Source organism: Diplotaxodon limnothrissa, linkage group LG15 (genome assembly GCF_057381915.1).
Source record: "Diplotaxodon limnothrissa isolate DT_005_m linkage group LG15, D_limnothrissa_male_GT1.1, whole genome shotgun sequence".
NCBI lineage: Eukaryota > Metazoa > Chordata > Actinopteri > Cichliformes > Cichlidae > Diplotaxodon > Diplotaxodon limnothrissa.
This window is the reverse complement of record NC_140610.1, coordinates 27,125,083-27,152,606: the sequence shown is the minus strand read 5'-3', so window position 1 is coordinate 27,152,606 and position 27,524 is coordinate 27,125,083. Positions and strand designations below refer to the sequence as shown.

General features: G+C 44.1%; 1 protein-coding gene across 1 annotated transcript; it reads left to right on the top strand.

Annotated features, from left to right (window-relative positions):
• Nucleotides 1-3,142: 3,142 nt before the first annotated feature.
• Nucleotides 3,143-27,524, top strand: asap2b (ArfGAP with SH3 domain, ankyrin repeat and PH domain 2b). The gene is made up of 28 exons (XM_085372665.1): nucleotides 3,143-3,364; nucleotides 9,776-9,848; nucleotides 11,065-11,219; nucleotides 11,342-11,416; nucleotides 12,206-12,255; nucleotides 12,579-12,708; nucleotides 13,336-13,421; nucleotides 13,559-13,634; nucleotides 13,746-13,832; nucleotides 14,170-14,273; nucleotides 14,514-14,583; nucleotides 16,351-16,441; nucleotides 16,558-16,606; nucleotides 16,682-16,848; nucleotides 17,757-17,890; nucleotides 18,314-18,408; nucleotides 18,482-18,671; nucleotides 18,895-18,980; nucleotides 19,052-19,167; nucleotides 19,818-19,885; nucleotides 19,979-20,086; nucleotides 20,174-20,408; nucleotides 20,505-20,600; nucleotides 22,600-22,867; nucleotides 22,942-23,003; nucleotides 26,628-26,692; nucleotides 26,845-26,964; nucleotides 27,128-27,524. Exons 1-28 carry the CDS (start codon nucleotides 3,239-3,241, stop codon nucleotides 27,200-27,202), a joined length of 3,057 nt encoding a protein of 1,018 aa, XP_085228791.1. The 5' UTR covers nucleotides 3,143-3,238; the 3' UTR covers nucleotides 27,203-27,524.

Sequence of the window (27,524 nt, the reverse complement as noted above, 5' to 3'; positions counted from 1 at the left end):
ATTGTCTGGCCTGAATCAGTCTTATTAGGTAATGTTTAAATAATTTTATCATTCCAGTGTTTTCAGTGTGGGAGAAAGTACTCAGGGCCTTCAAGTTACACACTATGAAAGGCAGCAACAAGTTTAATACTCAGAAACCTAAAGTATGTATCAGCAGCAGAATGGACCTAAAAATAAATGTTTGTTTCAGTTCTATGAAGCTTTGAGTATTTTGGATTAGTAGTACTGCTGTGTTTGTCGCATCATATTGCTGTAATTGTTTATATGCTTTATATATTCTGAGGTAAGTTGATCTATAGTGTTACATCATATTTTATAAGGATGTTATGTGTTTGTATACTTTCTGCCCAGTTTGACCCATTTAGCAGAATTCAGCCTGTTTAAGGCTCTGATATCTATTCTGTATGACTTAAAGCAGTTATGACATGGTCTGATTTTCTCACCCAATAAAGGAATATTTCATATATCAGTCTACTCTTCATTCTATCAGAAACAGTTATCACAGCTCGTACATTTGCTTTTTACACATATATGTAAGCATTGAGCCAAATGTAATAATGCCAACATACTGAAGGAACAACATTTGTCTCTTATATATGATACATCTATATATACACTGTCAAAGATACTTGAGTGTCTTTGAGTGAAGATTTAAGGTGATGGGACATATAAATAGCTGCAACTTGAATCTTTACTGAAGCTCAGTATTTGACACAGAGTTCACTCACATGTGCTGTACCAGTGTACCTGCACATGTGATGTGACAATAGAAGTGATTTGATTTGAGAGTTCAAACTCACTGCTGTAATAACTAATAATGATTAGTATAATAACTATAATATTGGCCATATCATATTTACACTGACTTTAGTCTCATGAACAACATTAGCTAATTGTTATTTACTAGCTAATCTTAAACGACTGTTCAGTACAGATATGAAGCCCAACAATCATGTTTTACAGTCCTGTGGTCTCAGCCTCAGATACTTATTAAATCACACAAAGCTCATGTAGAAACAAACAAACGAACAAAATATTTTCTCCTTCATTTCTGTCAACCACACGTTTCCAGCTATCATGGTTGCTAGGCAACCTGGGCAGCGCTACGGAGGCTAGACCATCCCATTTCACAAGCCTCGCACTTCCGGCCTTAGCGGTCTTTGAGTACACGGCCCTTGAGGACCGTTGAGGCTGCGTACTTTAAGGCTGCAGACCCTGAATTGGGATACAGCCCATGTGTACACCTAAGAGGCTGACATGCAGACCAACAATGCTGAATCTAGAACCTTCTCCCCGTGAACATGGAGCCAGATGTGTTTGACGCATCTCAAACACAACCTCACCTGAGTCAGAAACCACATCAGATGATCGAGTTCTACCATCTGTCCACTAGATGGAGATGACTGACAAAGATATCAGCACAGGTCTGAAAGCATGTGTGGATCTCACACAAATGCACACAGACAGTTTATTAGGCACATCTGTTCAACTGTATGTTAAAGCAAAAATGTAATTAGTCTGACATGGCAGCACCTCCTGGTTCAGGACCGCCTGCTGGAGTTCAGACTGAGGGATATTCCGGCTCAGAGCCTTTCTCTTCGTTTAACACGATCAGCACACAGACAGGATTTACCTCAGTGTGACAGGAAGGCTTTTATGCTTTCTGTTTGGTGAAGTCACCTGATTAAACACGTCACCTGTTCACGTCAGTGATGCCTGTTTGAGTTCATCACAGTGTAGACCAGGCTTGTAAAACATACAGCCCAGGGACCAGATTCTAAAAGTGTGAACAGCGATCTTCATAAGTTTTACAGCTATTCCTACTGATACAGATCAGTGCCCATTCATGCTACAGCAAAGTAACGAAGTTGTATCTATCCATCCATTATCTTCTGCTTTTCCTTGTCAGGGTCGGTGAGAGATGGGGGTACACTCTGAACAGCCTGAAGTTACAGATTTCTGTGATTTTACACTTTCACTTCTTAAAATAAGCAAAGAGTTGAGCTTTTCATTTTTTTTATTTAATCTCAGGGATTAAATGTGTAGTTAAACGTCTGTGCACTGGCAGAAAGAATGTTTCACCGGTCCGGCCCACATAAGATCAGAATGGGCTGGATGTGGCCCGTCGTGTAAAATGACACAAGTTTACGTATGGGGACCTCCAGAGCCTTTCCAACGGCTGCGGACCTGGAGGAAAGCAGTGTAGTGGAAACGACACACTCTTCACTAGTTAAAAGCTTTCTTCTTTGTGAATGAGCGATACATGTTTTTATTAAACATTTGAACATAATACTACACAAACTCTCGTATAAGATATAAAGTCAGATACATGTTTTGAAATGACGCATAGAGCAGCTACAAAAAAATGATGTACAAACAGAGCGCTGCGGTCAGCGAAAGTTTGGGTCCTTCGCTCCAGCTAGCGGTCAGCGCAGCGCGTGCCGTGTCCTGAGAGGGCCTTTAGACGTTTTTAGTAAGGCTGTGTGCTGGTGAGCCTCACAGCTTCCTCGTGTTGTTTCAGTGTCCCTGCTTTTATGGCGTGCGTGTGTTGGGGGATGTCTGAGTGCTCTAAATATTAATGGTAAATATAGTTCTCTGCAGCTAAGTGAGAACACTGCTGACCAAAGGGTTAAAAATAAAGGTGCATTATACTTTTCGGGTGTTCCTTTAACCGTGTCTCATTAACACCGTTTGTAAAAATTTAGAGGACTTCACACTTTAAACATCATATTGTTCCAGTCCCACCCTGATAGGACTGTGAAAATACTGTGTGAGTGTGTGTCTCTCTGTGTGTAGGTGTTTTGTCTGTGTGTGTGTGTGTGTGGGGGGGGGGGGGGGGGGGGGGGGGGGGGGGTATGTACCTGTGTGTAAGTGTGCGTGTTTGTGGTTTGCGGAAACAGCAGCAGGGTGGGAGCGCCCTTCTCTGTCCCCGCCCCCTCAGTGTCCCCGCCCCTCTCCGTGCGCTTCCTGCTCAGGTGAAGCAGCTGAGGGTGTTGGAATGTGTCGGTGCTGTCGGTGATTCGTGCTGCGGGACAAACATGGAGGTCGGACTTCTCCTCTTCCTCCTATGACTATGAGCAGCGACGCGTGCGGGAACAGCAGAGGATCTTGGCTGTGACGCTGCGGGCACTCTTGAGGCGTCCAGGTGTGGCTGCTCCACCTGCGGCTGCGCGATCACTGCTGCAGTTTTGACGGGATTTTTGCGCCCCCGGTCAGTTTGCGTCTGCCGGAGCTCACCATGCCGGAGCTGATCAGCGTCACGGAGTTCATCGACGAGACCAATGAAGACTACAAAGCTCCAACCACCTCCAACTTCACTACCCGGATGGGCCACTGCAGGAACGCGGTGGGAGCTCTTGAGGAGGTGAGGAAACAAGGACACACACACACACACACACACACACACGGTTGGAAGTCGGGGATTATAAGAGTTTAATAAGGTGGTAAAAAGGCTTCCACTGAGCCTCTCTGTAAATACCCGGAAAGTCCGGTTTGTTCCTTTTTTCATGAACGTGGTTTGTTTTCCCGTGTGTGGGATTGAAGAGGGTTTTAGTCACAGCCTGTTTTCACTGTTTGTGGACCTACAGTGTGAATAAACGGTGATTTCTACTGCTTTTCAAACTTTCCAAGCAACAGAGCGTCAAACGAATCTGTTTTATTCGAAAGAGGAACTGAGAGAAACACTTCCTTCTGTAGACATTTTGTAAGATTTAACAGCTTCTTTTTATTTTCTTTTTGCAACACGATGATGAAGCATATTTCTAAAACTGAAGAGATGAGGAAGCAGAAGTTAAAGGTCAAAGGTTTCAGGTGGGAGAATAAGATGGGGCTGAAGGCTTTCCCCACAGGGATGCCCTGGGAAAAAACAGGGCCGCCCTGGGAAAAAACAGGGCCGTGGGCACAGACATGTGAAAGGCCCCAAACTGCCCTCAAGCTCAGGAGGAAGTCGTCACTGGCTGTTTTTAGTCGTATTTAGAGAAAATATCTTAAAGTAAATTAACGTGATGATTGTACTGTAAACTCAATGATAATATTCATGAAAGGTTAAGGTAGTATTAGCGAAGCCACTCTTCCACTATCACCAACTCGGCTCAACTCGATTCACCTAGACTGGATCGTTTCAGTTGTTTTCCATTACAGTGGAGCACCACCTCAGTGTGGGTGAGATTGTCATCAGTGAAGGACAGTGAGGAGATTGTGGACCTGGTGCTAAACTGAGGTTAAATGTCTGCAGCACATCGTTGGACCATGTCGTTGGGTTTTGTGCAGTGTTTCACCCATATTGGAAAATAAAAAACAGACCTTCAATAGAAGCATATTTATGAGCAGCACATGAATGAAAAGTCTGACAGCCCCCAATTTTAAACAGAATTAAAAACACAAGTAATGATGATGCTGGCGCAGTTTAACGTGGAAGGGAATCTGTTTACACGCTGCAAAGAGGCAGAGCCATTACTGAGTTGGTGAGCTCAGGTTGAGTGGTAGAAAACGTGTTTCCAGCATCCACAGCAGCTGTTCCTATGATCAACATTTTTTTTCCTGTGACCACCATTAAAACCTTTACTGGGAAACAGCGAGCGGGAGTCCTTTGTCAAAGCAGCTAACACATTTTAACATGAAGAAAAGCAAATTCTGCAGCTGCTCCGCCCGCTCCTGTTTGTGTTACATGGAGAAAAATCTGCATAAGCCTCCAGAAGTTGTATTAAAATTTGCAGATGAACTGTTAACTTAGTCTGATACATGTTTAAATTATACAGCTAGCTGAAGGCTGACGTTCTATTTTACATGGAAGCGGTGTTACATGGTGTGTGTTATCTGGCTTCATGGATAGATAGAGTTGGGTGTCATTTGCATAGCAGTGAAAATGTATGCTATTCCTTCTGATAATACTGTCTAAGGGAAGCATGTATAATGTAAATAAAATTGGTCCTAGCACTGAACCCTGTGGAACTCCATGATTAACCTCAGCATGTGAAGAGGACTCTCCATTTACATGAACAAATTGGAGTCTATTAGATGGATATGATACAAACCACTGCAGTGCAGTACCTGTAATACCTACAGCATGTTCTAATCGCTCTGATAGGATATTATGGTCGACAGTATCGAACGCTGCACTAAGGTCTAGCAGGACAAGCACAGAGATGAGTCCACTGTCAGAGGACATAAGAAGATCATTTGTAACCTTCACTAAAGCTGTTTCTGTGCTGTGATGAGCTCTGAAACCTGACTGAAACTCTTCAAATAAGCCATTCCTCTGCAGATGATCTGTTAGCTGTTTGACAACTACTCTTTCAAGAATGTTTGATATGAAAGGAAGGTTAGCAATTCGCCTATAATTAGCTAAGACTGCTAGGTCTAGAGATGGCCTTTTTAGTAAAGGTTTAACTACTGCCAGCTTGAAGGCCTGTGGTACATAGCTGATTAATGGAGGTGATTGACAAACATTGATTATGTTTGCTTACTAAAGGAGTTAGAAACTCCTCTATATCAAACATCTTGGCCGAGCATAAGAAAACACACGCTTAGGTCGTATTAGGTGTGCTCATTTAATTGTTTCACAAATCTGGCCATGTCTTTGAAAGCTGACCTCAGGGCAGGAAAAGCTTAGGCGTTAGTGATCACACTTTGTGCATACTGGCCTGAGACTGTTAATGGGACAGAAAGCTGTTCAGTGAGGACGTTGTTGTTGTTGTTGTTGTTGTTGTTGTTGTTGTTGTTGTTGTTGTTGTTTTAATACATATATGCTCTTTTGTGGTCATGTTTTAGTTTTTTTTCTCTCTTTGAGTCTTTGATATCACGTTATAGTTGCCAGCAAGTCTTTCAGGACAGGAGTCCATTGGTTATTCATGGCTTCCTGTCAATAATGAAGGCATTAAATATTTTTTTCACAGGTTTCCTTGTTGATGGATAAATAGAACAGTGTGTCAGAGAGGTTATTTATTAATTTTTAGCATAAAGAGTCAAATGCTCTGAAAAGAAGAGACAACCTGGATCTTTTTTAGGGAGGTGATCACGTGATTCAGGGATGGATTAAACAATCTCTTATTTCACTTTGTGTGTTTTTGTGGGGACTTTTGTTTGGGTTCCTCTTTTCTTTTTCTTTTTTTAATGGTTTCTAGTTTTTCAGATTCCTTCTGAGACTTTATTGGTTCTAAGGACAGTAAATATTTTTCCCCATCGTTGTAGAGGCCATCTGTTGTTGTTGAGGAGCTGTTGGATTACAGCTCAGAGCACAGAGTTGAACGCTGGTTCCTCTCAGCATAAAGTGAAGAAATCTATGTCCTTGCAGCGAATGCTTTAAAAGCACAACTGAAAACCTGACGTGAGGTCTGTAGAAATCGCAGGTCTGCTGATCATGTCCTCCTCCTCCTGTTGCATGCTGGGATGTTCCCACTCAGTAGACCCGAGGCGATGGTAGAGCCTCACTCCTCTGATCAAGTCTCGACATGATTCGCCTCACCTTGGTCCTCCTGCTGTCTCCGATCTTTGCTTTCCTCTCAGTTAAATCCCTCCATTCTCTCCTCTTTCCTTTGTCATCTTTCTTTGTCTCGTCCTCTTTCTCTCTCTCCTTTGGTCACTTTTAAAGCTCTTCTCTTCACGTTTGAAGCTCATCTCTGTTTCTGTTGTGTCTCAACTTGTCTGAAGTGATGTGAAAGGAATTAAAGTCTCCAATAAATCATCAGCTCCTCCCTCATCTTCAGACGGTAGAATAATTACAGTAAACACATGAAATCAGCATCAGTGTGCTGAATGGTAAAAACAGCAGATGAGTACTTTACACAGTCCCTGCTGGTCTGATCAGTGTTGTGCCCATTCAGGTTTCTTTATCTGCTTCATCTTCCACTCGTCACACTGATCTGCTCACCTGCGTTCACTAATGTAAAATGAGTGTTGTTGCACGTGTTAAAAGCAGCTGAGCAGAGCTGGTGTGCAGAGGCTGTGAAACTGAGGAAACCCTAAAAACAGGAAGCGTCTCGGCTGCTTCTACTGTCAGAAAACTGCTGTGAAATGTTCTGTTTTGATGATTGCCACTCTCCAAATCCACACTTTGGCTCGTGCCTCATCCTGTAGACCTGAGACCTCTGTTTGAATAAATATCACCACTACTGTGAGCTTTAGCAGCTCTACATTGTTGCCACTCGGTTACAGGAAAATTCATGATGATGATTACTTTTAGTCAATAACTGTAATCTCAATGATTTTACAGTCATTACATTAACAGTTTTACAGACTGTTTCTTTGAACTTCAGTGTAAAAACCGTGAGGGTGGTGGGGACATGCGACGTCCTGCAGACAGTTTTAGACACACGTTGGTGGACGTTTCTGACCTCACAAGACAAAGCAGCGCCCCTGCTCGCCTGCAGCCTCCAAGTCAGGATGTCTGCAGGTGGAGGTGGGGCGAAAAGAAGTCAGGGCACCAATAACCTCACCTGCCTTCAGACACCTGCATGCATGCTGAGAGTGATGAAGGCCAACTACCAGTCAGTTAGTTATGATTAGTCAATTGGGCATCTTCATCCATTAACATCCTCCTAGATGTTTGCCTGCAACCTCATAGTAGGTTCCAAAGTCCAAAGAGCTGCATGTTGGGATCACTGGTGATTCTAAACTGACCATGAGTGTGATGTAGATAAGGGGGGGGAAATGATGTACTTGATTTATAACACAGGGAAAAACCAGAGCTTTGTGCTGAAAATGAATTCAGTAGGTAACAGGGGTAATTACCATTAATTATCATTAAATATGAATCCTCTGACGTCAGCCTGAAACAGTCTGAAGGGGCTGCTGGTAAACTTTGATCAGACAGTTTGACTGACGTATCAGCAGAGGAAGTGATCCCCCTTTATCTTTGCTGACCAGGTCAATGATCTATGTGGTGTACAATCATGCACTAAGTTACTATATTTAACCTTTATGACCTCTTTACACCCTTGCAACACCCTTATTAGGGACATAATGAAAGCTCGTGGGTGGGCTGCTGTGACATGAGCCTGTTGGCGTTTGTACCAAGATTTCAACGCTGTCCTCAGAGACCTGCCCTGTGTGTTGTTTGTGTGTTTGCAGGCGTTTCATTGAGATTATTGCATCATTCATCCTGTAGGAACGGTGTTTTCTACGTTTAACCCGTCCTGTAGCTCTTTTTCAGTGAGTGCTTTGGTGAATTTGCAGGTAAACTCTCACAAACACAAGAAGACCATGAATATTTATCTAGAAGGCCCTGCCAGGACCTCAGTGCTGTGAGACCATCAATCATCCACCGTACTGAGTTGAGCTGTTTCTGAGTTCTTTGTATTTGTGCTCGATCTGTTGTTTGGTCTTTGGCTGAGCTGAATGAAGTCGCTGCTCTACACCTGAGCTCACCTGTCGCCTCGCTGTGTTTCTGTGCAGAGATTTGAAATCGGCTCCGGTGTTTGATGAGTGGCTCATCTTGAACCAGTTTTTGGTCAAAGAATAACCAAGTGCATGTTTTTCTCTCTCAGTCATGGACCTGTGACTCAGAGCTGTAGACGCTTAGGTGAACCCCACAGATGAGGTCGGCAGGAAAACACCTGAAGGTCATGTGACTGAACCTCTGTGGTCTCATCAGTCATGCAAACTATGGTAAAGGCTTAGATCGCATGGCCTCTTCAGTCTCCCTCCCACAGCCTCGGGTTAGACACAAGCAGACTTCATGTTCCTGACTAACATGAAGCTAATGCTGTAGCTCGTGTTACCACTCAAAGGTTTAATTTAGGCTGCGTTTTAGCCTCAGGCTAACGAGGAGAGTTTCAGGAACTAGTAGACGTTAGCTTTCAGATCAGCTCTCCTGCAGGCACGCCGGCTTTACAGAATATGAGCTCCCTTTGGGTACGTCAAACAGGTGAAAGAATTCCTTCTGAAGCCCTAACCAGATTCCTGTGAATACAGTGGGCGTGGCTATGTCAGGTTCTGTGTGTTCGCCAGAGCTGATCGTGCCAATCAATACAATACTGATGATTCCATGTGATGTCCTGCAGATCACAGAAGCAGCGCTCTTATTTTAGGGACTAATGCACCAAACTGTACCGCTCAGATGAGAAGGGACACAGGAAACAGGAACAGCACAGAGAATCTGATCATTTTCAGAACATAAGATTCAGTTCATTACAGATTTATTAATATACAACAATGCACATCTCAAGGTGCTTTGTAAGATAAAGACCCTAAAATAATAAATATAATACTACAATAATACCCCCTGTGAGGAAGCACTTGGTGACAGGGGGGAGGAAGAACTTTCTTTTAACAGAACCAGGCTTATGTTTGGGGGAGGCAAAAGTTGATGCAACAGTAAAACACAAAAAGAACTGACTAAACTTTATGAAATGCTGCCAGCATTCTAAAGCCTTGAGAAGGTCAGTAGCTGTGGCCGCTGGGCGCTGTCCCTCAGCAGGCGTCTTCGGATTATGTTGAACTGCAAGAATAAAAAGATCTGCTTCAAAGGTCTGAATGAAACAGTTTCTGTGAGTGAGAGGTGTCTGCTAAAAAAAAAAGCACCTTTAATAGCAGCACTGTTTTCATCAGTCTCTTATTAGATGTGTGATGTCTTGATAATAACTCTGCTTCGGGTAAAACATGCAGACTCTGCAGTCCGTCCACGCACGTCAGCTCAGGGTATGAAGGGTGACAGTCTGAGATGAACACCAGCAGTGGTGAACGGTTCATACTGACTATAAACACACTTTTTCTTTAACTTTGACGTGTAAGCATTAGAGGCATGGCTCCTAATCTGCGTGCTGTTTCTTCTCCTCAGGCTCTCGACTTGGACCGGTCCGTTCTCTACAAGATCAAGAAGTCGGTGAAGGCCATCAACTCGTCTGGTCTGGGTGAGAGATGCAGTTTCATGTCAGTCTGACCCAAAATAACAACGCTTGTCACCACAGTCTCACTTTGACTGTCACTTCCTGTTTGTGGTAGCACACTGCGCTCAGATACAAACTACCAAAATAAAAGCAGTTTTTTTATTCAGGTCAGTGCGGGTGGGGTGGGTTCGTCAGCAGCCGCGTGCTGCTGGTGGGTCTCTGCTCGGGCCGGTGGAGTCTCACCTCCAAACATTCCTGTCATGCTTCCCCGTGTCCCGGCATGCTGAGGGATACGCCCACATCCACACTACAGTGCAAACAGAGGAAAGGCCGAGTCCTTCACACACTCAGCAAACACACAAGATCCGAACATTATTCAGCACTTCTGCAAAAACTGACAGGAAACGCATCATTCAGCAGTTTCACAGACAGAAGGCACTGCATGACCAGAAGTATGTGGACAGCAGAGAGGTTCTGAAATATTTAGCTTCTCTCTGTGACCTGCAGGTTTATGTTGGAGGTAAATCTCCATGTATATACCAAAGATTCAGAGCGGCTCGGTGCCTCAGCTCGAGGGGAACAGGCCATTTTCTCTGCTAAAGAAATGCAGCGGGTACACACAGACATGTCCAACTGAAGCCCAATAAACACTTTTAAATCATCAGAATTATTTAAAGCTGAAAAATTATACGAAAAACTGTAAAAAATTAAGATTTTGTTTCTCTCCTTTTATTTTTCTACTTTTAATTTTTCGTATCAAAAGGGACTAAATTAAATTAACTAGAAATGTTTTTGGAAAAATCTTTTGTTGCAATATAAAATTCATTTAAATTAATTTAAATATAATTTCAATAAATTTACATTTATTTTAATACATTCACATTCATTATTTGTTTAAAATATTTAAAATAAATATTTATGTTTTAATTGTTTAGATTTGTTTATTTTAATTTGAGGTGTGTATTTTATTTCTGTTCATTTATATATCTCCAGTTTTTCTCAGTATTTAGTATCATATTTTTATTTATTCTCTTTGTCTCCTCTTATATTTATTGTTTTTAATTACTTTTTATTTTATTACTTTTTTATTCACACGTGTTTGTTGTCCTTGTTTTTTCCACATGGTGGAGTGGATGGTTTTTGTTTTCACACAGAGTTTAATCATTTTTGTTTTTGGAGTTAAATGAAAGATGATCCGAGCTGCAGTCCGCATTTATTTAAAGTGTTTTCTGTGTCGTAGCTCACGTGGAAAATGAGGAGCAGTACGTTCAGTCCATGCACAAGTTCGGGGAAAACTACCTGACCCGGGGTGACAGGGATGACGGCGATGTCGGCTCTGCCTTCATCAAGTTTGTCGTTTTCACCAGAGAGCTGACAGCCCTCTTCAAGAACCTGGTGAGGAACCAAAGTCAGCCTCAGAGAGTGAAACATCAGACATTTTATTGTGAAAAGTGTTAAATGTAGAAAGTGTGGTGTGTTTTGCGCATTTGTGCTGTGACACAACTTCCTGTTTGCAGCTGCAGAACATGAACAACATCATCACATTCCCTCTGGACAGTCTGCTGAAAGGAGACCTGAAAGGAGTGAAAGGGGTTGGTGTCACTTTCTTCTTCCTGCTGAAACAAACCCGCAGACACTCGCTCAGTTACACTTCACTTCCTGTTACTGTGGCTAAAAATGAATCATGTTTGGTTAGATGACATGTTGACTGTGTATTTACAATAATTACATCAGAACTGTAATCATTTTAAACACACAGCTTCAGATTTAACAAATAAAATCACGCTGGGGTCCCACATTAATGTCTAAATATCTTTGTACCACAGCAGCAAACCAGCCACTGTAAAATCCTCCGTTTCCTGTCATACGAAAAAACAAAAGCAGGAAATCGAAATAAAAGATAATTTTTTGTTTTTTCTGATTTATTCAATATTATTTTTCCTGCTTTATGCTCAGTTTGAATAATTTTAAAAAAAACTGCTTCTTGAATTATAAAATGTAGGCATGTTAGGTAAGGTGGCCCTGAGGTGCCAAATACAACATTTAATTTCTGCAAAACACTGAACAGTTTTTCTTGTAGTTGTGCGATGAGCATAACTTCCTGTTTGTAATGGTGGTGTCGTCCTGCAGGCTGTGGCTCGTGGCATAAAGACTAAATGGCTGAATTTAAAACACCTCTGTTGTGACACGGTCACCATTGTGTTTGTTTTTCTAATCTAACGCACATGCTATCATCTAGAAATATTTCCAGAGTGACTCAGAGGTTAGAGTCCTGTGTGTGTGTGTGTGTGTGTGTGTGTGTGTGTGTGTGTGTGTGTGTGTGTGTGTGCGCGCGCGCGCGTTTATGAACTGTGACTGTGTGACGTCTGTTTTTCCTGCAGGATCTGAAGAAGCCGTTCGATAAGGCCTGGAAGGATTACGAGACCAAACTGTAAGAAGGGCTCATTATCAGCTGCTCTCACTGAAATGTTAAATCACGGAAACGAGAACACGTTAACCAGTCGACTCATTCAGCATTTAAATGAGAATGTTTGAATAAAGTTATCTTTATTGTTTCTGTCTCCACAGACTGATACATGCTCTTTTTTTCCTGTTTTCTCAAAAAAAGAAGAAAAGATAAAATATGATGATTGAAATCATGGCGTTTCTTGGCTTCTGTATTTTAGCATCTTTCTATTTTTTCTTCTCCTCAGTTTGTTGTTTTGATCACATTTTTTTGTGTTGAGATTTTAACATGACCTTTGACCTCTGCAGAGCGAAGATTGAGAAAGAGAAGAAAGAGAACGCCAAGATGCATGGCATGATTCGGACGGAGTTCAGCGGAGGAGAAATCGCAGAGGAGATGGAGAAGGAGAGACAAATGTTCCAGCTGCAGATGTGCGAGGTGAGGTCAGAGGTCACACAGGTGACCTGAATGCTAAAACAATCATCTCTATCCTCTGAGGTCAGACCGAGAGCAATGTTTGTTTTACTGCCTCGACCAGTCAGCGCAGATTTTATATGACGTGGAAGATTTGGTGGACAGAGGTCTGTGACGGATTCTTTTCAGAAGTTTTCCAGTTTGATGGTTTTCAGGGTTTGTAGCTTTTTTGGCTTCATCAGGCGCTGATCTTCAGCTCAGTCTGTGTTTCTCGTGGTTTTTTGTTGGTCATGAGTAGAGAAGGAGTGGAGGGTGAATTCTGTGGATATGCTGGTAAAGAGGTGACAGAAAAAAAGCCGTGAAAACGAGCTTCCTCTGAAGGCTGTCCAGGCTCGCTGTTAGAGACCCGATGAGGATCAGCTCAGAGTAAAGCCAGCCGAGATGGTACTGACCAGGATGCCTAAACAAGATGAGGTTTAAAGGCCAGGAGAAGACCCCGGGCAGACCCAGGAAATGCAGAGATGATCTCTCAGCGGTTTGGGAATGCCTCAGTGTCCTCCTAGAAGAGCTGGAGGAGGACAAGGAAAGACTGGTCATGCAGTAACGGTTATTTTCTTCAGTTTTTCTTGATTCTTTGGCTTTTCTCTGCAGTACCTGCTCAAAGTGAACGAGATCAAAGTGAAGAAAGGAGTAGACTTCCTCCAGAACCTCATCAAGTTTTACCATGCTCAGTGCAAGTATGTCCAAACGTGACCAACAGGTCCATGTATGAGTAAGGTGTTAAAGAAAAGATAATAAAGTGTGAATATTAAAACATTAATTTTGTTATTGATTCACTTTTTCCTTGGAGGTTCTCAGACGTTTTTTTCTTCAGTTTTTTCCAGGATGGACTGAAAGCTGTGGAGACTCTGAAACCGGCCGTAGAGAAACTGTCCACAGACCTGACAGCGGTGAGGACGCTTGTGTTCCCTGCAGGAGCATTAAAGCTCACAGCTCACTTACCGATCGCTCTGTGCGAACACAAAAATGGGCTTAAAGTTAGAGTTTCTCTTCCTCTGCAGATCAAACAGACTCAGGACGGCGAGAGGAAGCAGCTGGCTCAGCTCCGAGACACCCTGAAGGCGGCACTGCAGTCCGATCAGAAAGAGGTAAAAAACATCAAACATGGTGTAACATCCATTTGACTGATGGCACAGACCGAAAACATGAACACAGTTAAAATGCAGGATAAACACGAGGGTAAAGAGTCGCTAACATGCGCACAGCAGTTAGAACAAACATGGTCTGAACAGATGTCATGAGTCTGATGGTGAGCATAACCAGGTGAGCTCTGACAGGCTCACCTGTTACTGGAAAGGAAGTTGATTAACAAAGCTGTCCATCAAACAGAGGCTGCTCTGAGCTCTGAACTCTGTGTAGGGTCATAGTTCTCACGTCTTTCTGTCATAAGAGCTGCTTCACATAAAGTGTCTGATTTATTGACAGGACGCCCAGGCCAAACAGAACGCAGGTTACAGCCTCCATCAGTTGCAGGGTGACAAAGCCCACGGCAACGAGCGCTCTGGTTTCCTCTACAAGAAAAGTGAAGGGTGAGCGAACTCAGTGTCCCAGAATGCCATATGAATGTGACTGACATGCACATGCAGTTCCTGTGACGTCCAGCAGAGGCAGCATTTAGTCAGTCTACACAGACTCAATGTTAAATGTAACATATTTACAGATTTAACATGTTTTCCTCCTTCTGCACACGTGTGTTAGTGGTAGCTGCCTCAGTCACGACTCCACTCTATGACCTTTCACACTAAAAGCTTTGTCTCTCTCCTCGTCAGACTGAGGAAGGTGTGGCAGAAGAGAAAGTGCTCGGTGAAGAACGGCTTCCTGACCATCTGTCACGGGACGGTAAGGTCCTCTTCTCCCATTGGTCCATGACAAGCCCCCGCCCTCCAGCCTGCACTACATGTCCAATCAGAAATCTCCTCATGAGTTTATCGTCTACATCAGGGGTAGACAACTCCAGGCCTCGATTGCCGGTGTCCTGCAGGTTTTAGATGTGTCCCTGTTCCAACACAGCTGATTCAAATTGCTAAATGACCTCCTCAACATCCCGTGAAGTTCTCCAGAGGGCTGGTAATGAACTAGTCATTTGATTCAGGTGTGTTGACCCAGGGTGATATCTAAAACCTGCAGGAACCGGCACTCGAGGCCTGGAGTTGCCTACTCCTGGTCTACATTAAGTGGGGTTAAATAGTACATTATCTATTTATTTATTTTTTTAGTTTCTTTTCTGCCTTCTGTTTTTTATTTTGAAGTTTGAGCAGTCAAATGGCCAATCAGGACTGAGCTAGCAGAACACAAAGAGCAGAAGGAAAATGATTAAAAGAAAAGGGTGGGAAAAGGATTTGATTTGAAATCTGAGGGCTGCTGGAGAGAAAGTTTCTAATTCTTCTTAACTGTTTCTCTTTAACTTTCAGCCTTTTGTTTCTCCTTGAGCTTGCTGAAAAGCAAATTCAAAGAAAAACAAACCTCATATCTACAGATTCACAGTAACACATATCTTCAGTTCTATTTAAGGTAAATTTCAAGATTAGACTCATGTTTCTGAGAACCGGGTTTCCAAGGTAACCTACACCTTCTTGATAGCTGTCGGTACATCCTTGGGTACATCCCTCCTTCAGAGTAATGTTCCTTCATGAAAGCATTCCTTCAGAGACACGTTTCTTCAGCGTAACATGTCCAGGATTACGCCAACCCTTCACAGCTGGTAGAAACCTTCCACATTTACCACTCAGACTCAAATGAAGACAGGTACTGCAGACAGAGTCCTCGCAGTGCTCCATCTGAGGTCAGCTCACCGAGTTCATCCGTCTTATGGTCCAATGTGCACTTATTCCCACTCCCATTCCCACTCCTTTCTGAGGATAGGTGAAGCGATATTGGAGGGTATTTCTAGTTTAGTATTTCTTTTTTCTTTTCTTTTCCTAAATTGCATTTTGTTTACATGATCAAAATGAATTGAACACAAAGATACAAACGTTGCGCATGATGATCAGCTCCAGCTCTGAAACCTGACTCTTGCCTTGCTTTGGGGAGTAGAACCGTCAGCTGCAGAAGATCCTCTGATATCAAAAATGTGAAGGAAAAACGTCATAAAACTTTAGTCTACCAGACTTAAAACGGGTCCATGGGCCCATAGTGGGTATGTATGGGTGAACTGTGGGGCCCGCATGGTACGCCCATTTAGGGAGGCAGGAGACAGTGGTGGAGGCAAGAGGAGGAAAGGAAAACCCTGTGGTTCATCAATAGTTTCCTTATGAATGAGACGTTTTGTGGCATGAAAAGCCAGAGGATCAAAAGTCATCAGGCTTCAGAAAACAGTAGAAAATGAGATTACAGAAAGTCACTGAGGTTAATCATCTCAGAACTTTAAATGATATGTGCAGATGTTTTGCAAGATGAGGGAAGGTTTTGAGTTGTGCAGCTTAAAGTCCTTACAGGTTCTTGCTGTGGGCTGAACCTAACTGGGATCCAACTATTGTCCATGTTATGGTATATAGCAGTACAGACTCTGTGACAGTTTCAGGATCTTTTCTCTGTAACGCTGAATGTTTGATATCTGAGTGAGGTTCAGTCAGAGCTGAGCTCTCACCTCCTCTCGTTGTCTTGCAGCCAAACAAACCTCCAGCCAAGGTCAACCTGCTCACCTGCCAGGTGAAGAGGAACCCCGATGAGGAGAAGAAAAGCTTCGACCTGTTCTCCCGTATGCTGCAGACTTCCTGCTCACATGTTCCTCTGTATATATGTGTGTAAAGTCTAAACTCTGTCTCGTGCCCCCCCCCCCCCCCCCCCCCCCCCCCCCCCCCCCCACACACACAGATGACCGGACCTACCACTTCCAGGCCGAGGACGAGGCCGAGTGTCAGATGTAAGTACGAGCAGGCATGGCCTGAGCTGCCGGGCTTCGCGCTACTGCGAGCGCTTATGGTTTGGTGTTTTTTAGCTGGGTGTCGGTGCTGCAGAACAGCAAGGAGGAGGCGCTGAACAAGGCGTTCAAAGGAGACCAGGACGAGGGTGAGAACAACATCGTCCAGGAGCTGACCAAGTCCATTGTGGGAGAGGTGAAGAAGAGGACTGGAAACAACAGCTGCTGCGACTGTGGAGCTGCAGGTCAGAATTATTCAGAAGTCTCTCTCAAACAAACACCACTCATGAAAGGAAACAAAATTCAAAGATTAAACACGGAAGTCCAGTCACTCACGGTCAGGTCAAAAAAGTAGTGACGCTTGAATGAGTCTTTCACCTTTCCATCTGGTTTGAGGGTCTGGACTTGGATGCGTTTCTTTCAGAGGATGCTGATTAGACTCACGGTGGTGGCCTTGACAGTCTTGTTTTAATTTTAAGGCTTCCTGCACATACGCAAAAACCAGTGACAGCTTAGTTCTGCCGGCGTTCTAACCCCACTGACCTCTGCAGGACTGCTTGTGGAAAGCTCTGGGCCTTCAGGCAGTTTTTTTCCTTTGCGGTTGTTTTGTGTGGGGTTTTTTTGTTTTTGGCATTGAAGTTGTTTTATGCAACTTTTTTAGTTGGTCTGTTGCTTTAAACCTAGCTGATATTCTTGTAGATGATGGTTTTACTGAACTGCACTGTGAACACTTGATGTGGAACTTCATAGCACTTCTATTTCCTGTCATGGTTTACAGAAGTGAGAACACGTTAGTGTCATGAGAGAGGGCGCATCAACAGTCTCTCTAATAACACCACAAAACACGTTTTCATCTGTTCATCTCAGCACGTCCAAAGATTAGATTAATAACATACAGTTTTTTTTATCAATTATATATTCAACATTCACTATATTGCCAAAAGTATTCACTCAGCTTCCTCACGTGGACCTGTAGTCCAAACACATTTCTGCTCAGAGCTGCAGAAACTTCCCAGAATTCTTTTCCAGGTTTGTCTGTCAGCAGATTGTTAATTCATCTCATTCACTTTGTTGTTTCTTTAGTCTTGAAATTACATTTTGAGGATGTGAAGGCACCGCTTGTTGTTTCTGTGCCCCCACCCACCCTCTACAGATCCCTCCTGGCTGTCCACGAACCTCGGGGTGCTGATCTGTATTGAGTGCTCAGGGATCCACAGAGAAATGGGGGTCCACTACTCCAGGATCCAGAGTCTGGACCTGGACGTCCTGGGAACCTCTGAGCTGCTGGTGAGTCCACTTCACTGTCCCGACAGAAGGTCAGAGCATTCTGTTTGTCAGTTTGCGGTGACTCATTTCATCATGACTTTAATCTGTTAAATAAAATTAAAATATTTGCAGGAAAAAGCCAAAAAAGCAAAGCAAAAAACCCTCAGATTTTTACCATCCTGCAAGACTGTCTCCTGATTCGTTTAAAACTGTTTCTTTGAAATCTCTTAACCTCATTATATTCACCTGTGTGAAGACGTGAATGGAAGGGACATTCTGAATGTTTGCAAACCTTTTCTGGAACAATCAGGGAACCAGAACCCTTGCCGAGCATGTCAGTCGTCTTCAGCTGTGAAGAATCAGGAAGTGTGATCACGTGTCTAATCTTAGGAGCTACAGCCAGAACCGAACCAGAGTTGATGTTGGGCTTTTGTTGCCTTTTAGTTGGCGAATAATGTGGGAAACGCCAGCTTCAATGAGATCATGGAGGCAGATCTGTCAGCGCAGGAAGTGACCAAACCAACTCCAACCAGCGACATGTAGGTGACGGCATCAGGAGGTGAGTCTGAGCTGTAGTAGGATGTCGTAGTGACTCGTCCGTCTGGTTTGCAGGCAGATGAGGAAGGACTACATCACAGCGAAGTACACCGAGAAACGCTTCGCCCGGCGGAAGTGCACCGACGCCGCGTCCAGGCTGCGGGCTCTCTACGAGGCCATCAGGAACCGAGACATTCTGTCGCTTATCCAAGTCTACGCTGAGGGGGTGGACCTGATGGATGCCATCCCACAGCCCAACGAACATGTATGACCTCCTCATCTCTAACACGAGTTTGACGGACTGACTCATGCGTCTCTCTGTTGTGTCTTTGTGCTCATTTTGTGTCTGTTTTTACTAAGCTTTTACTCTTAAGCTCTGCTTTGTGTGTCCATTCAGTAACACGTAGACACAGCTCTGTGCAGGTGTCCGTTGTTGCTCTGCAGACTGACTGTGTGTGTGTGTGTGTGTGTGTGTGTGTGTGTGTCAGGAACCCGGGGAGACGGTGCTCCACCTGGCGGTCCGAATGGGCGACAGAAACTCGCTCCACATTGTCGACTTCCTCGGACAAAACAGGTGTGACTGTTCAATTAAATACCTGTTCTCCAGGTGTGTGTATGTGTGTAGTGACCGGGTCTGTGTTTCAGCGGTAACCTGGACAAGCAGACGACCAGAGGAAACACGGCGCTGCATTACTGCTGCCTAACCAACAACAGCGAGTGCCTGAAACTGCTGCTGAGGGGGAAAGCTTCAGTGTCCATCAGTAAGAACACACACACTTGCACATATATCAGAGCGTGCTGAATGCTGACGATGAGTGACAAGTGCTCATATCATTCATATGAGCATTACACACTCAAATGTTGCTTTTTATGATCTTTTACCATACGACTGGTCTGAAATCTGTCCAAACTTGAGGTTTTAAGATGTATTTATGCAGTGTGTGATTGTTCTAAACTTTATGACATCGTTGTAAAGTCGTTGGATGTCATTTTAGAAAAAAAAAAGAAAAAGTGTGTGGTACAGCTCTTTTCATGCCCTTTAATATGATATATCACTCGATAAGGTTTCTTGAAATGTTTTATAAGAGGAACTTTGACATGGGCGCTAATGATGAAGGTCAAGTTCAAATAACCAGCCAACCTGGCTCTAGTTTATTGTTGTGAGGTTTGAAGAAATAAAAGCAAGTTTCACAGCTGGTGTGACCCTCATCTGGGGCCGTTATTGTTTCTACCATCACATAAAATTTAAATGATGTCTTGAGAACAAACAGAGCTGAGTACTTTGTCTTTTCAGGGGGAGAAAAACCTGCAGTAACACAAGAAAAGTGCAGATCTAATCATCTTTCCCTTTTGGAAACAATGTGCTGACATAATTCACCAAAAGTCTGAATGACTGAATTTGTGTCCACAGCTAACGATGCAGGAGAAACACCGCTGGACATTGCCAAACGTATGCGACACAAAGAGTGCGAAGAACTGGTGAGAATCCAAACACTTCCAGGCTGTTCAAAGTAAAGCAGTTCCTGTGCTGTCGAGTGTCTGTACCAATAAAGTTTGATTGATGTGTTCCAGCTGACTCAGGCTCAGACCGGAAAGTTTAACGTCCATGTTCACGTCGAGTATGAGTGGCGTCTGCAAAACGAAGACCTGGATGAGAGCGATGACGAGATGGAGGACAAGGTAGGCTGCTTTTCTGACGTCCTGCATTAAACTTTCTGTTGGCTTTAAGTGACCGTGTACTTCCTGTGTTTTCTGTGGGTCCTGCAGCCCATCCCACAGCGGCGGGAGGAGCGCCCGGTCAGCTGCTTTGTGCCTGGAAGTGGACCCGTGCAGCCCAACCTGGCGGCGCTGGCGTGGGATGTTGCCTCCCTGGCATTAGACAAGCAGCGGCCTGCGATCCCCAGCACCATTATTAGCAACGAGACTTACGGCACCATGCTGAATGTGAACCTGCCGCCCCCCGGCCCAACGCCCCCGCTTCCTCCCCGAGGACCCAGCAGAGGTCAGAGGGCGCCTGGGCTGAGATCAGCTCTGCTGTTCAGACCCTGTGAAGCTGTGAGGAAATAAAACTGATCTGATTCTGTCTTGTCACCATCAGGTACCAATAAAGGCACCTCCGTGGAATCAGTAGGCAGACAGCGGTCGTCCTCCGACCCCCCCAACCCTCAAACGCCGGAGAGGAACTCCAAGTACGGTGGGTGGACTTCCTGTCAGATCCACAGCGGAGGGTCTCGTTTGTGATGTTTTTCTTTGCGTCCGTCAGCTTTATTTGGCTTTGTTGCTTTATTTTCACGAAAAGAGCAGACAGTTCTGTCCTCTTTCTGAGGTATGAACCGGCTGTATGAGGCTTTCAATTCAATTCAAGTTCAGTTCAATTTAATCCAGTTCAGTTCAATTCAATGAATTTAAATTCAGTTCAATTCAATTTTAATTATACATGGCCAAATCAAAACAACAGTCGCCCCAAGGCGCTTAATATTGTAGGGTAGAAACCTAGATACATACGGAGAATACCCAACAATCATATGACCCCCTATGAGCAAGCACTTCGAGACAGTGGAAAGGAAAAAAAATCTCTTTTAACAGGAAGTAAGCTCTGGCAGAACCAGGCTCAGGGACAGGCGGCCATCTGCTGCGACCGGTTAGGGTGAGAGAAGGAAGACAAGATAAAAGACATGCTGTGAAAGAGAGCCAGAGATTGATAACAATTATGATTCATATGATTCATTCATGATTTATTCATGATGCAGAGAGGTCTATTAACACATAGTGAAGGAAGAAGAAGAAACACTCAGTGCATCATGGGAATCCCCCAGCAGCCTACACCTATTGCAGCATAACTAATGCTGGGCATACACTGTGCGACTTTTGGCCCATTTTGAGGCAATTTTTTTTTTCAGTCGTGTGACCATTTTGGTGATCGGCCCGAGTTTCACCTTCATCGTGTGTCATGCGTCGTGTAGTATTGTGACAAAGTGGCTAGGACTGAATTCATTTACCATTTGTCACATGCATAAATTGTTATTTTGTGTTCTGTTATCTTATAGAACACAAAATAAGCACATGTAATCTTGGCTCTACATACTATCCCGGGTCTGTTTGTATTAGCATTGGTTATATTCATTTCATCTGTGCAAATGTTCTTAAAGCTAAGAACAATCTTTCATTTGTTTATATAGTTTGGTTATACTTACCATTGTGTGTTCCTTTGAGCAGGTCCTATGTGTAAAACAGGTATGTGGGAAGGGCTGCCCCAGTACTTCCTGATTTTATAGGTTATGATGTCATTGATCATGTCAATTGGGTGTAACCAAATGTTTCTTTTGTGTAAAATTGTTTATTTCATTTAAAATAACCTCATGAGTCAGATTAAGTGAAGAGATTGACTTTTCAAACTGTTTAATTGGGTGAATGAGTTTGTTAAGTGGAAAAATTATTTTTTTCCTGTTTCTGATGGTGGTTGTATGTCTGTGTGAATGAAAGACAGAGAGGGAGAGCGAGAGACAGATTTTGTTTTATAACCTTCATGTTAGGGATGCACAGTGTGAGCACTGAGGTCGCATCAGAGCATCAGGCCGCATAGTGTGAGACCCTGCATGGTGACCTACAAACTTCTAACCCCTGCAAGTCAATTGTACAGTTTGAGCAGAAGCTGATTAACGTGACTAAAAAAATCGCACAGTGTATGCCCAGCTTAAGGGAGGATTCAGGGCCACCTGATCCAGCCCTAACTATATGCTTTAGCAAAAAGGAATGTTTGAAGCCTAATCTTAAAAGTAGAGATAGTGTCTGTCTCCTGAATCCAAACTGGAAGCTGGTTCCACAGAAGAGGGGCCTGAAAATGGAAGAATCTGCATCCCATCTACTTTCAAATACTCTAGGAACAAGAAGTAAGCCTGCACTGCACGAGCAAAGTGCTCTAATGGGGTGATATGGTGCTACAAGGTCATTAAGATAAGATGGGATCTGATTATTTAAGACCTTGTATATGAGCTGGATTTTGAATTCTGTTCTGGATTTAACTGGGAGTCAGTGAAGTGAAGCCAATATAGGAGAAATATGCTCTCTCTTTCTGTTCCCTGTCAGTACTCTTGCTGCAGCATTTTGGATTGCTTTCAGGCTCTGACTGTGGAGGTGTGCCTGGAGCCACTGCTCAGGGCTTTCTTGACTCTTGTTCTGCCCTCTTCTCCCAGTGCTCTCACTGGTTCCTCCTCCTCCTCCTCCTCCTCCTCCTGGGCCCAGCAGGAGAACCGGCATGTTGGAGACCAAAGCCGCCACAGCCAAGACTGCCCCCCTCCCTCCTCTGCCTCCCCTGCCGACAGGACTACCTACAGCACCTCCAGTCCCGCCACCGCCCTGCATCCCACCTCCATCACCACCCCAGCATAAAGTTCCTCTCCTCCCACCCAGCCACCAACACAGAGGACCACCAGGATCCAAAGCCCCTGTCTCTCCTCCCGCGTACGTACTGGTCTGATTGAGCTGGGTCTGCTGGGAGGAAGCACACCAGTTTAATGTTGTTCTTATGATTACAGAGCAGCGAGGGTTCCTCCTCCTCCTCAGAGACCTGCAGGCACGATTCCGTTGGAAAAACAAGGTACACGCACACACACACATGAGCACACACACTAAAATATCCACAATCAGTAACATGAAAATATTTGAATTTCACTCAGGCTGCAGCACCGCCTTCTTGGATGTTAGTACAGTAACTCACAGCAGCATATTATTGGTCGTAAGATGTCATTAAAAATGCTCTAAAAGGCTCCAGCAGCACAAACATGGTGCAGACATCCAGTTCAGGTGAAGCTAGCAGACAGCTAGCAGCTACAGGCACCTGTGTCAAACTTTAAGCCTGAATATGATGTAAGCAGGTGTGTTATAAAAACATAACTGCTGTTAAAAGGCTGAAACTTTTGTGCTTTGACAAGGGACTGTTAATAGAGCTCTGTGGAACACCACGACCTGCAAGAACACACTCACATGATCTCTGATGTCACTCATTCAAGGAAAGCTGTGATTATGGTGTACAATACATCAGTGAAATACCCCCGTCATGGTTTAATGAGGTCAGGTGCTCATTAAACCTCAACACTGGATGTTTCTCTGTGTGAAACTTAAGGGTATCTTTGCAGTTTCGTGCCATGTCAGATATTCTGGTGCTTTACTGCAGTGGTTCCCACCCCTTGGGTCTGTGAGTGGTTTGGTACCAGGCCATGAGAGTTGAGGCTCGAGTGTGAAATTCGTGGTTTTCAGGGGTTTTATTGTTTTTTAGCGTTAACTCTGTTTCCCTGGGTCTTTTCCCATGTGATAACATAAGATAACATAACCTTCATTAGTCCCACACATGGGAAATTTGTTTTGTTACAGCAGAAAGTGGATAGTGCAAAGTTGCATAGAAAAACACTGGAATAGGATAAAAATAAGATACTGTACACAATAGAATAAAATAAAATCCAAATGCAATATACATCTGACAGCAGTGTGGAGGAAAGACCTGCGAAATCGCTCTGTCCTACACTGTGGAGCTGCTCAGTGCTGTCAGAGTCTCCTGCATGGGGTGAGAGATGTTGTCCACCAGGGATGACAGCTTAGCCACCATTCTCCTGTCACTCACCACCTCCACTGGGTCCAGCGGGCATCCTAGAACAGAGCTGGCCCTCCGGATCAGCCTGTTCAGTCTCTTCCTGAACCAGCAGAGATGCTGCCACCCCAGCAGACCACACCGTAAAAGATGGCTGAGGCCACCACAGAGTCATAGAAGGTCTTCAGGAATAGGCCCTTCACTCCAAAAGACCTGAGTCTCCGCCGCAGGTACAGCCTGCTCTGCCCTTTTCTGTAGAGGGTGTCTGAATTATGAGTCCAGTCCAGTTTATTGTTCAGATGAACACCAAGGTACCTGTAGCTGTCCACAGTCTCAATGTCCATGCATCGAATGTTTAGTGGTTGCAGTGGAGGATGTTTGTGCCTGCTGAAGTCTACCACCAGCTCCTTGGTTTTACTAGTGTTCATCTGGAGGTAGTTCTGCTGGACCCAGTCCACAAAGTCGTGGGTCAGTTCTCTGTACTCCCTGTCGTCCCCATCACTGTGGCCAACTATTGCCAAGTCGTCAGAGAACTTCTGAAGGAAGCACTGGGTGGAGATGTGGGAGAAGTTGTTTTGTTGAAGCTGGTTCTCCATCTTCTGCCTGTAGCTGAACTTCCCTTTCCTTATCAGTCCTCCAGCTCTCTCTGCAAGGCCCTCCTCTTCTGCTCGAGGACGGTTAATCCAAGGTTTGTTGTTGGAGAAACAGCGCACAGTCCTGCTGGGTGCAACGTTATCCACACAGAAGTTGATATAGTCCGTAATGCATGTCACAAGGCTGTCAATGTCCTCTCTGTGGTCGTCACAGATCACCTCCCACACAGTAGACTCAAAACAGTCCTTAAGAGCCTCCTCGCTCTCCTCTGACCATCTCTGCACTGTTCGGGCAGCTGGTAGCTTCCTGCACAATAAGGGCTCATACACAGGTTGTGATGAGATCTGCCCAGGGGAGGGAGAGGTGATGAACTGTATGCCTCTTCTGCATTGGTGTACAGTAAGTCCAGTGTTTTATTGTCTCTGGTTGGGCGTGTCACATACTGGGTGAAGGTGGACAGTGTGGAGTTCAGTGAGACATGATTAAAGTCCCCTGATATTAGGAGAAGTGATTGCGTTTGCAGTCTGCTGACTACAGAGTGGAGAGAGTCACTGGCTGCATCCGCGTTGGCCGAGGGGGGGGACATGCGCTGTTATCGTGATAACATGCGAGATTTCCCGGGGGAGCTAGTACGGACGCATGCTAACGGCTAGAGGAATTTCAATACACAGCAGTATATTCACAGTTTAAACCAGATATTTACATACACTTTATGGAAAACACAAGAACATTTTTTACTGTTAAACATCAATTTAGAGTAAACTTGTTTTGGATAAATAAATATTGAAAGATCTTTTGAATTAGTTAAATGTCGGAATAAGAGAGAGAGCTGTCATTTTATTATCACTTTCATCAAATTTAGGAGTGCATATACACTAAGTTTATTGTTAATTAATAAGAAAACTGCAGACGATTCCATTCTGAGCTGAAGAAGCTTCTGATAGGTTCGTAGAGTCCATGTGAGTAAATTGGTGACACACCTGTGGATGCATATAAGGCAAAACACAGAGCCTGTTTCTTTGAAATGGGAAAATCAAGAGATGTCAACCAAAACACCAGAAAAAGAACTGTGGAGCTCCATAAGTGTGGCTCAGTTTTGAATACAATTTGGTGCCATTTACAATTAAGAAATACAGATAGTTTCTCTCTTTACTCTTAAAGTTAACAAATATGTTTTTATATTTATCAATCTAAAAAAAATAAACATTTAGTCTGATTTGATGTTACAATTAAAAAAGTGTTTTTATCTGAAGAGTATGTAAATATCTGGTTTCCACTGTATGTTTGATGATGTTGATGTTTGCCGTGATTGTCAGCACAAAGAGGGAGAGAGAGGAACAGAGAGGGAGAGAGAGCAGGTGAGACACACATGTTAGTCAAATGGTTGTTTGCCAAAAGTATCACCGTATCATAGGTCCTCATGTATCTCGTACCTAGTGTTTCTTTTTAGGTTTACTATTTTTCAAATTCTACATTTATTAAGTTATGCAGGCTTGTTTGCACAACAAGGCTAAATAATTATATAAACTTTTCTCAATCTAAATATTGTACTTTGGTAGAATTAAAAAATAAGTGTAGTGCAGGTCTATGATGATTTTTAGTGCTACTATCATCTAGTTCTGATTCTGGTTCTGTCTTGGTTAAGTCCTCAGTAGTCCTGATTTTGAACTGTTGTGTCCTGTTTTAATTCCGGATCAGTTCTGGGTCTGGTTGATTTGGGGTTTAGTCCTCGTGTCGTGATGCAGCCCTGATTTTGTTCTGCCTTGCTGCTTAATTAAAAAACTAGTTTAAGGTGTCCTGCATATGTGATATATATTTTTCCCTATATGAAGGCATTCCTTTTTTTAACAAAACTCAAAACAGAGCCTATTAATCTTTCAGTCATTTCTACCCCCCCCCCCCAATCCCACATGCATACTACCCTTTAGGCCTAAGCCCCGGGTGTATCAAATGTCTGCCTCCGCCTCTGGTTCAAACAAAGGTGAAGTTACAGAAGAGAAACTTTTTTCTGAAGTCTGTGGGGGCTTTATCTCTCTTTGGCAGGTCGTCCGATCGTGTCCCCTCATAATCCGTCTCCTCCACCCCGCAAACCCAGAACTACATTTTCTGTAAGTCCTCAAACACACCACCTCATTTATTTCTGCACACAGACACAGTCATCATCACAAGTCCAGCATGTAACACAGCTTTACTGCTAAATGTGTGCGTGCGTGCGTGCGTGCGTGCGTGCGTGCGTGCGTGTGTGTGTGTGTGTGTGTAGAAGCAGAGGCCTCAGAGGGTGAGGGCCATCTACAACTGTGCAGCGGACAGTCCAGACGAGCTGACGTTCAGCGAGGGAGAGCTGATCGTGGTGGACGGCGAGGAGGACAGCGAGTGGTGGGTGAGTGAGAAACGCCTCCAGCACAGGAAACGCATCATCAGCACAACTTCATTCACTTCACAACATTTATTACAGCATGTGTGTGCGTTTAGATGAAAACCCACCTGAAGAACAATCCTGACCCGTTGTCCAGGTTGTGATTTAACCACCGTCTGCGTTTCAGATCGGTCACATCGAAAGCGATCCGACCAGGCGGGGAGTGTTTCCTCGCACCTTTGTTCACTTCCTGTCGGAGTGATTCGTGCCTCCAACTGTGGTCAGACTGAGGGCACATCTGGATCCTCCTGTGGACCTGAGAGGAGAGTCCGACATCCAAAGAGATCTGATTGGGGTCTCGATCTTCACTCATGCTCTTCCTCAAAAGCTGTCGGCCTGAGTTTGAAATGTTCTAAAAGCTATGCAGCGGACACAAAAAGGGCAGACCAGACCAAAAGTATGTGAACAGTGTTCTTCAGTGATACGTTTACACACAGCAGAGCTACGTTAGTACAGCGCCTCCACAGACAGAGAACAGGAACTACAGCTGAACACAGTTACAGTAAAATCCTTCACTGCCTTAA

Bases quoted from the DNA above. Each gene is read 5' to 3' on its own strand.
- asap2b (XM_085372665.1), top strand. From the start codon at position 3,239: ATGCCGGAGCTGATCAGCGTCACGGAGTTCATCGACGAGACCAATGAA. The intron at 18,672-18,894 runs GTATGACCTCCT...TGTGTGTGTCAG, and splicing joins TCCCACAGCCCAACGAACAT to GAACCCGGGGAGACGGTGCT. The intron at 23,004-26,627 runs GTACACGCACAC...TCTCTTTGGCAG, and splicing joins GATTCCGTTGGAAAAACAAG to GTCGTCCGATCGTGTCCCCT.